At 40.7% G+C, this 15950-nt stretch overlaps 1 protein-coding gene across 2 annotated transcripts in view; it reads left to right on the top strand.

Annotated features, from left to right (window-relative positions):
* Nucleotides 1–11462, top strand: part of PRIMA1 (proline rich membrane anchor 1) — a 47912-nt gene extending 36450 nt beyond the window's left edge. The window contains exons 4-5 of one of the 2 annotated variants that reach the window (XM_042871530.1): nt 4108–4169; nt 7052–7128. In XM_042871530.1, coding sequence (XP_042727464.1) covers nt 4108–4123 — 16 coding nt within the window. In that variant the 3' untranslated portion in view covers nt 4124–4169; nt 7052–7128. Of the gene's footprint in view, nt 1–4107; nt 4170–7051 lie in introns of both variants that reach the window. The other variant, XM_042871521.1, reaches the window with a different exon arrangement.
* Nucleotides 11463–15950: the final 4488 nt, after the last annotated feature.

The following is a 15950-nucleotide window of genomic DNA, read 5'->3' as shown; positions in this document are numbered from 1 at the left end:
AGGGAGGGAGGGAGGGAGGGAGGGAGGGAGTGAATAGCTCTGTGGTGCTTAGCTGCCTGCTGTGTTAAACCATAACAAATTTCTACCATACACATATCAGCCTCCTTCTTGAACCTGTGTCACTTTCACTCATTCCTTGCTTCCTCCTCCAGCAGTCCCAATTCAAACCTCCATTCTTCTGAGGACAGCAAAATTATTCGCATATCCATGTTAAATTTACCCCTCTCTCCTTCGTATTTCTCCTTTTAAACAGCTTTTTTCTGGTATTCCCTGAAATGATTTCCATCCCCTCTTTTTTTTTTTCATTAGATTAAATTGTTCAAGCATGTTTATTGTCTTCCATAAGAGGTTAGGACAGAAATTTGAGCTGGCTTCTCTCTTTAATTATAGACTTGCTAAGGCAGATCCTGCCTAAAACAACAGTTACCTACAATCTCAGTTAGCAGAGCACTACATATGTACTGGCAATGCCAGACAATTTCTATGTTGCTTGGTTGTGGCCTTGGCCATACTCCAGACGTTTTTTGGCTTTGTTAAAAGTAAGGTGCCTTTATTTCATGCTTTAAATGTCTCTTCCTTTTTTTTAATTTTCTTTTTTTCCATTTAGTGGCTTTTTGCCAAGCTGAAAGGTCAGCCACATGAGCTCATTGTTTCACATTAGGCCCATTCATTTTATTTCCTTTTGTCATCAAAACACATCGATTATGTCTGTCACAGTGAGAACACCCAATGGATAACATCAGCTGTCATATCTCACTAGTCAATAAAACCTTTTAAAGATCATTATAATGAGTGCAAAGAGTAGGGTGTAACACAAGGGGTCACTGAAAGTACTTTCATCAGTTATCTCAGTTAATAGTCCAGTAATAAAAATGCTTCTTAAGATAGGTTTTGTGTGAGTGATAAGTAAGGAACATTAATTCTGAAGTTGGTTTAACTGAAAGCTGAGTAGAAAAGGCAATTGCATCACCTTAGGCTCCCAGAGCCAGATCCTCCTTTGGTACATCAGAACAAATCCTGCTCAAGTCCACCAAAGCCTGTGGAATTACTCTTGACTTTATCCTGGTGAAAATAAATGAAGGCTAAACTCCAGTTCTTAAATTTCATGTGTGGCTCGTCAATCTACTGCATTTACTTGTGGTCTGAAGAGGCCAAATTCTCCTACCAGATGCATTCTCTGTGTCTCCAATAGGCTGGGGTAGGTGCACTTCTGCAGCAGGAGCCCTGCCCACTGCATTTTGCTTTTTTGTCCAAGAGCTCAGGGGGCCTCTAAGTGCTGATGAATGGCTGCAGAGAGAGCTCCATATGGAAATATTTTTCGCTGAGAGAAGCAGTCAGCAAAGACTAGACATTCAATCTGTACACAGCAAGGGGGAATTGACTGTCGCAGGGGAGTGTGAAACACCCCAAAGTGGAAATTGCCCACATGCCTGCAGATCTTGCTTAAATATACTCCAGACATCAGTCAGCTAAATGTGGCTGTGAGGGAGAGCCATAAATTACAGAATTGAAAATTCTCATATGAACACCCAGAAAAGAAGAAATTTTGCTTGGGAGACGGTATCTTAAGGCTAGATCAAAGCCTATTGATGCATCATGATTTGCAGTGCTGTGAAAGAGACTTCCATTTTGCAAATGCACTTGCACAGATCTAGCAAATGCACTTGCACAGATCTTCTCTCTGTCTCCATGTAGGAGATTAACTGAGTAACTTGTCCAGATGGGAGCTGTTTTTTATTATATTTGTAAATCATTTGCTTTGTACATGGGAAGTAGTTGAGCCAGTAACCTCTTCCTACAAGTAACAGTGTGCTGTTTGTTTAGTGGACAGACTGATGGTCAATATACAACTAATTGAATTGAGAAAATCTAAAGTTTCAAATATTTTTCTTCTTTAGGAGTTCTTTGGTTTCTACCTTTACAATGTCAAATAAATAATATCCAGACTGAACTTTTCTGACCTCTCCAAGGCATCAGAGGAAGTTGGAATATGACTCCCTTTCTATGGGCTTAAAAACCATCTCAGAGAAGTGACCTTCCTTTTCAATTCAAAGCATGTGTGTCTGGTCCATTGCACCAAGCTGGCCAGCCCAGATTGGTTGTAAGGCAGGGCTCCTGGTGAGCAGCTGCGCACAAGCTTCTAGATTTGACAGCTGTCTCTCATAAAGCAACTTCCTTCAGTGCACTGCGCCTCTCTAGCAGGGGTTCTGCTCACAAACCTGTCTTAGAAAGCAAGCTTGCTTCTCCCAGCAGTTGCTATTATGGGAACAGATTAATTTCTGGTGGCTGATGCCCAGCATGAATCAAGCTGCTGTTTGATGAACACCTACAGTGCTGAGATGTAAACACCCTTCATTCAATTTCTTTGCATTCTTATAAAAATGCTGGTTATTGAGATGGTCCAGTAACTGAATAAAAAATTGTAAAATTTATTCTTCCACATCCAGATCTGCTAAATGAGAATGTTTCTGAAGAATGATGGTAGCCCACATCTTGTCTGGGCTTCCAGCAGCAAAGTCTAGCTGCCACAGGAGCCACTAACAGTGCAGCATGGGAAGCTTGACTGTGTGAAAATACACATATCAGATATCTACCCTATTTCTTATAAAAGTTTGTAACCCAGAAGGTTGCTGCTGCTACTGGATCACTGCATATACCTCGACAGCATGGGTATTTCCACTATACACATGAGGATAGACCAATCCTATGAAGCAAAAGAGTGTGTTGTATGATATTCAACTTTACAGAAAAACATTAATTTTTATGTGTTGATAGCTAATGAAATATTCATCCTTGTGGATAGCAGCTTTGAATTTATTGCAAATACAAGCACAGGAAGGGCTCTGGAGTCATTGTGGGGCTTGTGGTAGACCAGGTCTGCAGCTATTTATCTTTCCTTGTTGTACATTCTAAGTACAATTTACAATTTTGTACCACTGTTCAGGAAAGAATGGACTTGCACTGTGGTCATCTGGGCGTTGAGCATCTCTGCAAACAATGTACAGCTGGGAAGGCATAGTGCCTGACTGCATTTTTAAAGAGAAAATTCATTCTCTATTCCCATTTTGTAGGAAGCAGAATAGGCATTTCCTTCAGTAAATCTCAAGTGAAGGCAGGTATCTCCTGGCAGTCCTGAGCTGAGTATCAGAGCTCCAGCAGGAGGTGCATTTATCAATTTTTTAAAATCTATTAGTCATATATTTTATCTTTTTAATGTTTAAGAATAAGAAAAATAAAGAGAAACCCTCCCATACTACTCTGCCAGCAGTAGTGCATTACAAACATAGACTTACATCTATGCTAAATTTACCTCAGTAGTAAAAGCTGGCAGGAGGGTGTTGTTTGAACACACCAGCTGAGTTCTGTGATTAGACATGATCATGTGCCCAGAAGTGTTTTCCTGTCCTGGTTTCAGCTGAGATACATTTAATTTTCTTTATAAAGGCTGGTATGTTCTGGATTTGGTATGCTGTGTTTTGGATTTAGGATGAGAGTAATGTTGATAACACACCACCATTTCAGTTGTTGTGAGCATTGTTTACCCAAAGTGAAGGATATTTCAATTCCTCACAGAGCCCAGCCAGCAAAGGGGCTGGAAGAACACAAGAACTGGGACAGCTGACCCAAACTGGCCCTACGGATATTCCATACTATATGGTAAAATGATGAACAATAAAACAGGGAGGAGATGACCATGGAGAGTTGGCTGCTGTTATTCAGGGACTGGCTGGGCATCAGTCAGCAGGTTGTGAGCAGTTGTGTTGTACATCACTTGTTCTGTATTTTGTTATTATTACTGTTATCCTTTCCTTTTCTTTCCTACCAAACTGCATTTATCTTAGCCCACAATTTTTTACCTTTTTCCAATTCTCTCCCCAATCCACTGAGGGTGATCTTTTCTAAAGTCAGAACAAACAAATCTTGTTTGAATGTTACATTAACCTTTACGCAGAACTCTGCTGAGTGCTGGCATAAGCCAATATGCATTTTTTTTCTTTTTTTGCAAACAAAGTTTATCATGTTATGTTACCAGAACCTCATCAGAAATTGAAGTCTAGCACGTGAAATGCTCTAGTAAATACCTGTTTGATGATATCTTGATTTTAGGACTCTTGCAAATTAATGCATATGTGGTGGAGAGGTCATTATGGACTGATGCATCATTTCAGGCGTGTATTGCAGAGTTGAAGTTATCTTTCATTCACGGTTGTTTTGCATGAAGAGTGCAACAATTTTCTTGCTAAAGCACAATGTGTAGCAAATCACTCTGCAAAGCACAGCAAGGCAAAGCACGTAGCAAACAGCCTGTTTCTTCTGCCACCAAGTGTGTATGTCAGGTATGAATAGTTCCCTGCTTTTTCCCTTCACTAATTTGACTCATCCATCCATACCAGTGAAGAGCAACCCTGGAATGGAAATGGAAAACTACAGGGCCACAGCATTTCAAATGAAGGGGAGCTTGAAGTGTTACATGTAGGAAGATCATGTACAGTTTTACTTATCAGGCAGAAAATAGGGTAATAGGGTTCTCCTTGGTGTGTAAAAGAATTTGTTTATTTGGATCAGTAAAACTTTAGGGGAAAAAGAAATAGTGACACAGAGTTAGACACAAAAAGAGCTAGTACCCTAATGTAAAAAGGCAGTTTAAAATTTGCAATATATTAAAAAGTCTTTGGTTATCTAAATGCATGAGTCAATTTTAATCAATGTGATAAATGCATAAAGTAGTATCAAGCCCATGATTTAAATGGTATAACTGAGGCAAGTGGGACACCAAATCTATATCTGTCATGCATTTGGAAATAAATTAAGGGAGTTAAGCAGAGCATTCTGCAAGCCTGAGCTTTGGTTCTGCCAAAAATAAGTAAGTGACTCAAATTGCCATTTCATTGAGCCCCAAGGTAGTTGCTGTGTTCCACTCACACCAATCGTGAGCAGCTGATAAGGCAGAGGAGAATGTGGGATCTACAGAGAGCCAGCAGAACCCTGATAAAATCTCCATTCCACTGTTTTCATGCTCTGAACAAATAATTTCCAGTGCATTCCATTGCAGGTGGTACAATATCAAGGGTAGCTTCTCCAGCAGGCTCCTCAGACAGGTCTTGCTGTCAGAGGGGAGTCTCTGAATCACTCAGCTCCATGCTGGGAAGTGAAAGAGCAAACAGCTGCTCCTGGACAAGAAAAACAAAGTTAGAAGAGGGTAGAAGGGGGAAAGGGCAATTTCAGGAGGACTGAAGAATTTGTTCCTGAAATCACCTCTAGGAAAAAAAGAAAAAAAAAAAGGAAAAAAAAAAAAAAAGAAAGAAAAATGGAGATAAACATGAGTGGAAGATAATTCCTGAAGAAAGAAATCTAGACAGGAAAAGCAAATGGAGCTGGAAAGTTGCAGGAACACTTAAGACAACAAAATAAAGAAAGAAGGCAACAGAGCTGATAGTGGCCAAAATGTCTTCATTGTTTGACTGTTCATAAAGCCAATTTTCATGTTGGGAAGGGGAAAATAAAAGAAATTTTGAAAACAAAAGAGAAGTTTAAAAAGAGCCACAACATTTTGCCTGCCCATGAGGAAATGAGGAAAGTGCTGCCATCAGATTCTCCATTTCTCTTCGGTGGGGTGGAAGCTGCTTTGTAATGGCATGATAGGTAGAGCCATAGGAGGTGTTTCCAAAAGCAGGCAAGCACAGCATGTTAACAGCTGAAATGGAGTTCAACAAAATTCTTAGGTTCCTCTTCCCTTCCATTTTCACTCTCTAACAACTGGATTGACAGCTAATTTTAACAAGCCCTAACCCTCACCAGCTAAATAGGGGAGTAAAACATTGCACTCAAATATATTTTCTGCAAGATTACAAGAGAAACAAACTTATCTTCCTGTAATCATTCTCCATATACCTTTCACTAATGCTTTTATCTGCTAAAATTAAATATTGTTAACTTTTTTTTATCAATTGTTGTTTGCTTTGTTAAATGATGTTAAGAATAATAGCAGGAAATGTATTTTATGTATTTATGTATCTGTCTTTTTGCCCTTACAAGCACTTTACACTCAAGGCGCAAACGAGTGCTGAGATATCTTTTTGGAAAGCACATGCTTTTGCCTCTTGCTATGTGTGAGGCTTTGGCTTTAAATAAAGGTCACACCACTTCTGAGGAGAAAAATTGTAGGGGAAATATTTACATGAAGTAACATTGTTTGTTATGGGACTTTTGCTCTGGTCTTCCCATCCAGAGTCACTTTAAAATCCCAAAGATGCTTTTGCTCAGTGATTCACAGATTCTTGCTAGTTTTCTGCATTTGCTGGGCATTTTCTGAATTACAATCAGTTTTGTTGGACCTGGACTGTGTTACCAAAATGGTGCCAATGGCCAGTAGCTTCAACATCTACATGAAGTTCTCTGAACTAGTAAACTATGTTTCCTTCACAGGCAGTGCAGAGAAATAGGGATGCCTTGGGCACAAAGTATCTGGCTAATTTTAGACATCCACTGCAGCTGATCTTAATCTTGTTTTAAAATTACCTCTTTCTATTCACTGACAGTGAAGGAAGTCTGGGGTGATCACCACAGATGTACGTATCTACATCTACTCACAGGAGTCCTCTCCTGAACATGGAGTTTTTATTATGACTGTTGAGTGGCTGAACTGGCGAGTGATTTGGGTCCTCAGTGGACACGACTGGCCATCAGCATAGTTTGAATGGTGTAGCACTTCAAGGAGAAAGGCCTACGGCTGGCCAAACGCAGAGCCTCAGCCTGTGCCTCCATTCCAGGAATGAAGATAGTGAAGAGCTGGGAGGTTGCCAGGGGAGGACAATCTGCCTGCATGCGGCTTAGGAGCAGACCCCTCACCTTCCAGGTGAATCATCAGGCTTGACAAAATTTAACTGCTGATTTGACCTCTGTTCAGAAAAGGAAAATAGAAAGGAAAAAGCCAGTTTTAACACACCTTTTAATGTCCTTGCTTTTTTGTATTGACAAATAAGATGTTTATCACTGTCCTTTCTTTTTCTCTCACCCTACCTACACATCACCGAATCTGGGATCACATAAGGAAACCCATGAGAAAGGAAGAGAATGGAACCAGTCGGGCTGAGTATGCAATGACCTCCTCCCAAAACAACAAAACAGTTGATAACAATGCCGTCGTATAATCCCTGAGATCCTACTGACTCTCAGGAGGTGGTAAACTTTTAAAGCACAGCATGGAATGTGCAAGGTGGGTGGAAAAAGGCAACGAAAGGAGCTCTGTGGCCAAGGACTTCATTTCAGAAATAGCGCACGTAACAGTGATTCAGAAGAGAAAAGCAGACTGCTCTTCAGGCTTGCTGCTTCTCCAAGGGAGGATAATCCCCTTCTCCAAGGGATGTAGATCCAAGCTGCCCAGAGAAAAGGCATCACAAAGCATTGCATGCTGCATCTCGTGAAAGCAACATCATGATGCCTTCTGTTTCTTCTTCCCGCAGTTCTTAGTCTGAGTAGAGTGCTCCCAAAAAGCTCCTTAAATAGGGTCTTCAGAGGAAAAAGTGACCTGCTGGAATGGCAGCAGCTTACTGTAAATGAGTCTGAGGGTGGAGCTGTTACCTACATACTTCTCCAGCCTGAGCAGTGTTTTCACCTAGGACCTCGCAGCTTTGTGTGCTTATACTTCATTCATTCTTATCATTCTTATTATTTCAATACAAAAAAAAAAAAAAAAAAAAAAGAAGAAGAAGAAAAAAAAGGTAAAAAAATCTGTTAAGCCATCAAGGAACCAAAAACTGCATGAAATTGTGACTTATCCCAGGAAATTTGTCTGTGGTCTGGGGACTATGCAATTTCCATGGCTGAAGACTTTTCAGGCAAAAGAAAAAAACATTAATTTAGCCATTAGCTTTGCTAATGAAAGATATGATCAATAGGTGCTTTGAACATTATTACTTTGTAGTCACCCTACTTTTTTGCATCATGTTTCATTTTTTTTACCTTTAAAAACTAACGTTTTGGTGAAAGTCTGCACATTTCTCTGTGTTTGCCTCATGCTGATTTGCCAGGGAAACCTCTACAGGAAAGTTTTTGTTTCCATCTTGGAGTATTTGTGTTGAAAGGATGAGCAGCCTTTTGGAGTTCACTGACAAGTGTTGCTTCCTGAAAGTGTTGAGTATCATGAACTGATCCACTGAGGATGTGGATCTGGCTTCGAGGACCATTTTTTAGGGCCTAGTAAGCTGGCTATGCTCACATTAATTCAGTTTCTGCCTCTCCTGGCACAGACTGCCAATTGTGCCAAATTCAGTGTAATAGCTTAGTGTTGCACTTTCCATGGCATGGATTGCTGACTACTTAAAGCAAAGCTGAATCCATCCAAACTCATTTCATGTAGGATCTCAGGTTAGATTCAGTAAGCAACACTTAAGATAAAGGCGATCGAGCTGCTGGTCTTTCCCCATCTCCTGAAAACTTTCCTTTGTGTCCCATCACCACACATGTGACTTCATTTACCTCTGTGCTGAAGGTATCAACACAGTGGTTCTACCCTGCTTCTTGTCTGGACCTCAAGCACCGATTCCACTCGGTTTCCATGTGTGAGTAACTCCCAGGCATCAACTCAATCTTGCTCTGGGACATGGCTGTTTCCCAGCTGTCGCTTCTGTTGTTAATGCAACACACTGATACTTTCAGTTCAACATAAAGATGTGCCTGAACTGCAGAAACCAGATTTTGATTTTGAACATGTTCCTGACTGCATATGGTCTACCTCTAGGATGTAGAGTTTGGCCTAGACGAAGACAATGCCCTGTAGACCCTTCCTGAAAAACCTCCAGGATGTTCAAATCAGCATTTTCAGATCAGGCCCATCTCTAATATTCTATTACCTATTAACCAGTAGGGTATATGTAAATATAAGTATCTTTCTAATGATAAAATGAAATGCTGCTGTACACCACTGAGGAATTTGTGGAGTTATTAGCTTTTTGGCCTGTCATCACTACATAGAAGTTTAGCTACATACAATTATTTTTTAAAAGCTAGATTTTCTTGAGAAGTGAATGCAATTATAAAAGTTAAAGGGAATAAGTAACCCTTTGCCCAAAAGTACAATCACTACCTTCCATATTTACAGTGTGCTTGCACAAGATACACAGCGATATGTTCTTACACCCAAAGTGAGATTAAAATGACAGAATTTACATTTTGAGTCTAGTATCCTAAATGCCTAAAGCACCTAGCCCCCTAAATACTATAATAAAAATATTACAAGTATATTTCTAGAGTATTTTTAAGCTATAACATTTATTTTGGTGTAGTTACCGATGTTTGCCTTTTTTTACTCCAGTTCTTTCTGCCTAAATGTGACACAGTCTGAGACTGGTTGCAAGTTTAGCTGAGAGTATAAGTGTGAATGCAGATGAGTTTAGCATGATACAGGCTCAGGATTAGCACTTTCTCCTGAAGGTTCTTGATTTTATTTATTTCCTAATAAAGCTTTAAAGTCATGTTCTGTAAAGCCAAAATCACAAAAGGGATTTGTAACTTATTGTGTTCATCAAAATGTGTCTGCTTCTGCAAGAACAAGCCTAAAGAGATGATCAATGGATACTGTCTTATTTTCAGTGATGTCAGCGGTAAAATGGCCTCACTGACAGAAAATCCTGATATATGACATAACCCATGAGCAAACCTCATAGGTCCCAGAGGTCTTCTCAGTGGAAGACATGTTCAATCCTGGTGTGGAGCAGGGAGCTAGCACATTTCAAGGAGCCACACATGGGACTGGCATCTATTTTCAACTCTGCCATTCACCTGCTGTTTACTAGCAAGTAATTTTGCCTCTCTGTGCCTCAATTTACCCATCTGTATAATTGAGATAAAATACTTAACAGCTCTGTGGCAGAATTTTGAGAGACATGAACATATCTTACTTGCACAGGCAGAGTTACAATGCCATTATATCCACATGCTGATATTAAATAAATGTATTTGGGAACGTTATTACATAATATTTGTTTTCTTAGTCTATCGGACACAGAAGAGCAGTAGCTGACAAGTTGGGAGCTGTTTCTCCCTGCTTCTCTAGTCATTTGCTCTCAGCACTTACACAGCTGCGTGGCTGGGAGAAATAGGAAATTCCATATGGGGCAGTTTTGCCTGTAGAATCCTGGGCATCTAAATACAGTTGACTGAAGTGCACCAGAAGCTTAAGGTGATCTTCAGAAAGTCTCTTGGAAAAGTATGCTGGAAGCAGATTTACGTCTTCAGAAAAGACAGACCAGAAAGTCAGTGTCTGTGGGGAATGATTTTTGAAGTTTTCTTATGAGGTTTAAGGGTTTGTCTAATGTTCTACGGAGTACTTGGAAAGCTTTTCTGAAATGGCTTTCTATTCTTCCCTATTGTACCATTATTAAGTACAAAAGGAAAGGAAAGGATGGATAAGGGCTCCACTAAGCAGTGACCCTGGATCTGCGGAACTGGCAATTTAAAGTACAACTTCACAAGGACTACAAGTTTATTTTTAGATGCAGAAAGATCCTGCATAGCTCCATTCACAAAATAGCCAGACCCTCAACAGTTACAAAGGTGGCCTGTTTCTAGGCAAAAGTATAGTGCTCTACTCTGACCCCTCTGATCACCACCAGACAGCCTTGCAAAATAGAAAACCACTTTGTCCAGTCTGACGGTGAGCATTAACTCAACATTTCTTTTTAAGTACCAACACAAGCGTAGACTGCACTTTAAGGGCCTGAGCTACAAAGCATCGAGTTTCCTCAGCACTCAGTAGGAAAGTGCAGCTGAGGTGTTCATGTCTTGCAGGAAGCCTCAGCCCTGCAGCCCTCCATGGCTCAGATCCACCACAGGGCTGTGACCAGGAGTGCATCTCCACCTTGTATACATGTTTCAAAAACAGACATGGAAGGAAAGAGGAGAGTTCTACCAAGTTTAAGATATAAATATGTTGATATATATCTAGATAGAGACCTAATTGTCCAGTCTTGCATGCCATATGGTCATGCATAGCATGTGAAGCGAGCGTGGCCCTGCTTCTCCAACCAGGTAATGGCCATAGATGCTGCCAAGCAATGGAGAATCAGGCCTGTGGTAGATATGTATTTACAATGCTCCCTGCATCTGTACAAACCAAAATATATTATTTTAAACTGCAAAATAGTGTGTTTGAATCAATGCATGAATGTAAATACTCTAAGATCTGCCTTCTTGACTGTGTACCACATGTACAGATGAAAACAAATATTATTTATAGGAAGTCTGTATTGGTGGTTAAATAACTAAAGAGAAAAAAAAAGTCAGAATTAATGTTGTAATGTTTCTCAAACAAGCCATTAATGTATATTTAGTATTTAAGGATATTGCTCAACAAGTATGTTCTGTACCAAAAACTGTGTTGCAAATACAGATTGTGCAGTACCCTATTTTAAAAAGGCACCGTAATTAATTTTTATTTTAAATAAAAATGTACTTGTAAAAAGTTTCCTGTGTCCTGTGGGTTGTGTAGCTAAGGGATGGGACATGGTGAAGAGAAAAGCTGCAGGGAAGAATGACTGTGGTGCCTCCTTAGGCACTTCTCCTACGGCTGAATTTACAGTTTGTTTAAACATGCTTTCTGCTCTGTTTTCAGCACAGCTTGTGGCTGTTGACATACGCTTGGGTTCTGATGCATCTCGTCCAACCCTCAGTTTAAGTCCCAGTCCTGTGAACTGCTACAAGATTTTAGCCCTGTCCATTTCTTACCCTCACCCCACACCGGGGTTCTTGCTTCTTCAAACAACAATAGTATCTGAAATAACTCCCCAGGTACTTTCAGACTCCTGAACAAGATCAGTTGTATGCAGGCCTGCAAGGGATGATTTTTATTCCAAGTGTGGAGTCATCTTGGTTAGCTTTAATTCAGTAGATGGAATTTCCTCATGGTACAAAGATTTGTCTGCCTAATTCCTAGAGCTCAATAGATTTCACTGGTCCCTTGTGAATAATTTCACATCCCCATTTAGAGGATCTCTTGAACAAACCCCAAATCAACAAAAATATAAAATGAGCAATAACTACTATACCATGTACTGTAATATCCGGGAGACTTAATTATTAGCTGTGTTTTGTGAAAGAAAGCCCCCATATTAGAATTTCCATGTGACCACAGAAAAATCCCTCTAGAAGACATTTGTCTCCACTTCAGACATCAAAGCTGCCAGTTCAACATCCATATTTCCAGCCTGTAGCAGAGAAGGAAGCACCTCACTATGAAGAGGAGACTTCCACAACAGGGAAAGACTGGTTGGAGACATTGGTAGAGCACAGACCCAGTGAAATTCAGGTGAGGACCCTCAAGTCCTAACAATAAAAATATCAATCAAGAATTCACTGCCATTTGACTATTTGTATACTTCAGTCACAGAATCTCAGAATCACAGAATAGTCAGGGTTGGAAGGGACATCAAAGATCATGAATCTCCAACCCCCCTGCCACATGCAGGGCCACCAACCTCCCCATTTAATGTTAGACCAGGGCCTTGAACACCTCCAGGGACAGGGCATCCATAACCTCTCTGGGCAGCCTGTTCCAGCACCTCACCACTCTCTGTGTAAAGAATTTCCCCCCTGACATCCAACCTAAATCTCCCCTCCCTCAACTTAAAACCATTTCCCCTTGTCCTGCAGTTATCAACTCTTTCAAAGAGTTGATGGTCCTGGTGAAATGGTTGTATGAACCAAAGCTTGAGAGCATTAAAAAACAACCAAAGCCCTGATTCTCTTTGGTGAACGACCACAGTATTTGGTGCAAATCTGATTAGACTGGAACAGCGCAGGAGAGCTCCAAAGTGAAAAAGCTGAAAGCATTTTAACCACTGCTGAAAATATTACTGAATAGGAGGCACAATGAGTAACTTGCCTTGATGTGAAGCCTGGTGTTTGGTGTGCTCTTCCTTCACTGCCCCATCACTGGGAACCAGCATTATAATACCAAGAGAGTAATTAAATTACTGGGTTTTAATATTATTTGGAGAGGGAGCAAGAGAAAAATAATGAGGGAGATGTGGTGTGTTATGTGATTTTGGTAATATACAATCATTATCAAGTGTATTTGAATGATTTCATCTGGTCACATGCATTGCCAAGGTCTACATCATTTTAATAGATGTCCAGTACAATTACTTTCAAATAACAACTTACTCCATTTCTGAAAGAGGCCCTGATTTGGGCATGCTTGATTAACACGGGTGTTGTCTTTGCCCACCAAAACTATGAGATGTTTAAAAATACTGATGCGTTGGTCTTAGGTTATTAATGTGTCAAAATTCTTATTAGCTATTTCTTCTCTATCAAAAATACTGCCTCCAAGCTGATCTTTCATTAAACAAAGATGTTATCTAAGCTTCCCTATCCTTTCATAACTATTAGATCCTCAACAAGTTTTATAGCACAGAAACAATTATCTAATTGCAATATAACAAAGGAGCTGCCCTTGAATGACCTGAATCTAATTATTTTTTTAGCATTCAGGAATTAAAACAAAAGCACTCACTGCCACATTTAAACACTTGTCATGTTGCTCCTGCCTTGCATCATAGCACAATTTGGCATAACCATGCAGATTAGCAATTCTTCCAATTACTTTGAGCATCTGAGTAGAGTTGTCATAGCATCCTCCTGCTCCAGTCCATCCTGCCAGTAGTATTCATATTCTCTGTGAGCCCCAGCAAGGGTTCCTTACTTGGACACAGAGAAAGGCAACAATGCCTGGGTAAGGCATCCAACCCCTGAAGTGGGAATCTCTAGGGAGAGTGAGGGATGGTGCAGTTATTGGGCACAGGATACAGCACCAACACCCTTTAGTTCTGCCACTATGGTCACCAAACAAGTTAAGGTACAACAGCACAAGATTGAGGTTAGGGGTGAGTAGTCAAACCTCCCCTCCTCCCTTACTGTATATCATAAAATGACATAAGTGTATTACACCCATGAAAGATGCATTGTTGCACTGACCTGAGCTTGTGATCAGCCTTCCATGCTTCTGGAGAGGTGGCTGGACAGGATGAATGTAGTCTTTGGAGACCCAGCTCTGCTTCCCCCAGTGATTTACAAAAGAAGATCCTACAGGCTTTACTTTCTGCCTCACTGTATAGATGGCAAAGCTACAACAAGCTGATTTTATAATAAGCGTTGACTAGATACATCAAGTCTCTTTCTGGTTTGTTGGTTTCCTTAATCTGTGAGCATCCATAAAAACATTTAAGTGGTATATATATTTGTCTTCCTGAAACTACTTTCTATTATATATCACAGTGGCAGAAGGAGAAAGGAAGTTTCTTTGTAAATCGCAGCTGGTTGTTTTTTTTTCCTATGCATTGATATAAATTTCTTGAACCAGGTTTTGTGCAGCTCAAAAAGAACTTTGAGCCAGAACATGAATAAATTTCCCTAAGTTCAGCATCACTTCCCCCTGCACACGCACACAGAAATGCTTTCAGTATTTAAGGTTTCATATAACACAGCCATAGTCGGAAGCAGAAAAGAAAGTATAAAGAAAAGCAGCAGTATGGCAGACACGTACAAGTGAGCGAGCCTGTAAGCCAGAGACAGCCTTTACTATTTTGATTTGTAATTTGAGGATAATTCAATTAGACATTTCAAGCAATTTAAACATTCATGCATTGTCCAGCACCAAAGCATGAACTGTTCAGCAGCAAACTAGACCTGACAGCCTTAGCAAGCCAAGTACAAATCTCAGCATTTCAAATGAAAAGACCTCACTTAATTGATGCCTACCGGAAAATTTAAAAAAAAAAAAGGGAGTGCCAGGAGGGTGTGGGGGGTGAGAAAACTACAAATGGCAGAATGAGGCATATATCCCGATCAGGGGCTTCACACCTCATTAGCAGTCATTTGCTTAACAGAATATTTCGAGGGCCTGTGTGTTCCTCTTAGAGAGAGATTAAAATCTGAATGCACCTGATCACCCATCTGCTGCTCCTCTCCAGCGGTGTCTTAACAGCAAGCAGTTAGCAGAACGGAATGGACAGCAGCTGCTTATAGCAGCCCGAGCCATCCTGCCAGTGTTTTGCCACACTATCAACCAATGCCAACCTCCCAGCACTGTACCCACACAGCGGGAGAAGCCCTACCTGGACCAGCTTGTGGACATGGCAGGGAGAAGTCAGACAGCAGGAGTCACTGTCCCTACATCTATTTCTGCCCAGCAGGTATTGCGCAGCAACTTCCCCAGCACCACAAATAAGCCTACCCAGGGGCAAAGAACGAGCCCATTACCTGTCACACTTCCCTTATTTGCCCACTAAGCATCAGCAGCTGAGTTCCCGCTGGAGAAAATCATGGCTGAGTCCAGGGCACAGTTTAGTGATGTTAAAACAGCATGTATTTGAATTTTAGAGGGAGTTTAAAGCAAGGATGTTTCAGAGTCTTGTTTGCTTTAAACTTGTTGTTCCTTATGACCTCTCACATCAGGGGAAAGAAATTTATTTTCTCCACAACAAGCTGCCCTTCAATCAGCAGGTCACATTCACCTATAAACCAGCTGCCTGGCAGGCTGACTGCTTTGATGGACACAGATCTGGGCTGTCCAGAATCACTCTTTTCATTAACAACATTTAGAGGCAGGCTAAGATAATAATATGACTCATCAAGAAAAGCTTCTCTGGCAGCTACATGCCTTTGGTGTACTTTCAGCAGCTCCTCAGACCATTTCCAAAGAAGAAACAAGACCTGCAAAACTTTTTGCAAAGGTATCAAGCCTCTTCCCTCTTCATTTTAATCACTGCATATACAAAGTTTACTAAGTAGACAACATTTACGCCTTACAAAGTAGAGAGGTCTTGCAGAGATCTCGACGAGATGCAGGGCAGGACAGCACGAAGAGCAATATGAGGTTCTACACATGGAAGTGGAAAGCTGTGGATATACTTGCAGACTGGTGGACAAGAGGCTGGAGAGCAGCACTGCAG

This window comes from Lagopus leucura, unplaced genomic scaffold (genome assembly GCF_019238085.1).
Source record: "Lagopus leucura isolate 7727_CA_CO unplaced genomic scaffold, USGS_WTPT01 Super-Scaffold_1, whole genome shotgun sequence".
NCBI classification, from domain to species: domain Eukaryota; kingdom Metazoa; phylum Chordata; class Aves; order Galliformes; family Phasianidae; genus Lagopus; species Lagopus leucura.
Note: the sequence above shows the minus strand (reverse complement) of the source record. Positions and strands in the feature narration are given on the sequence as shown.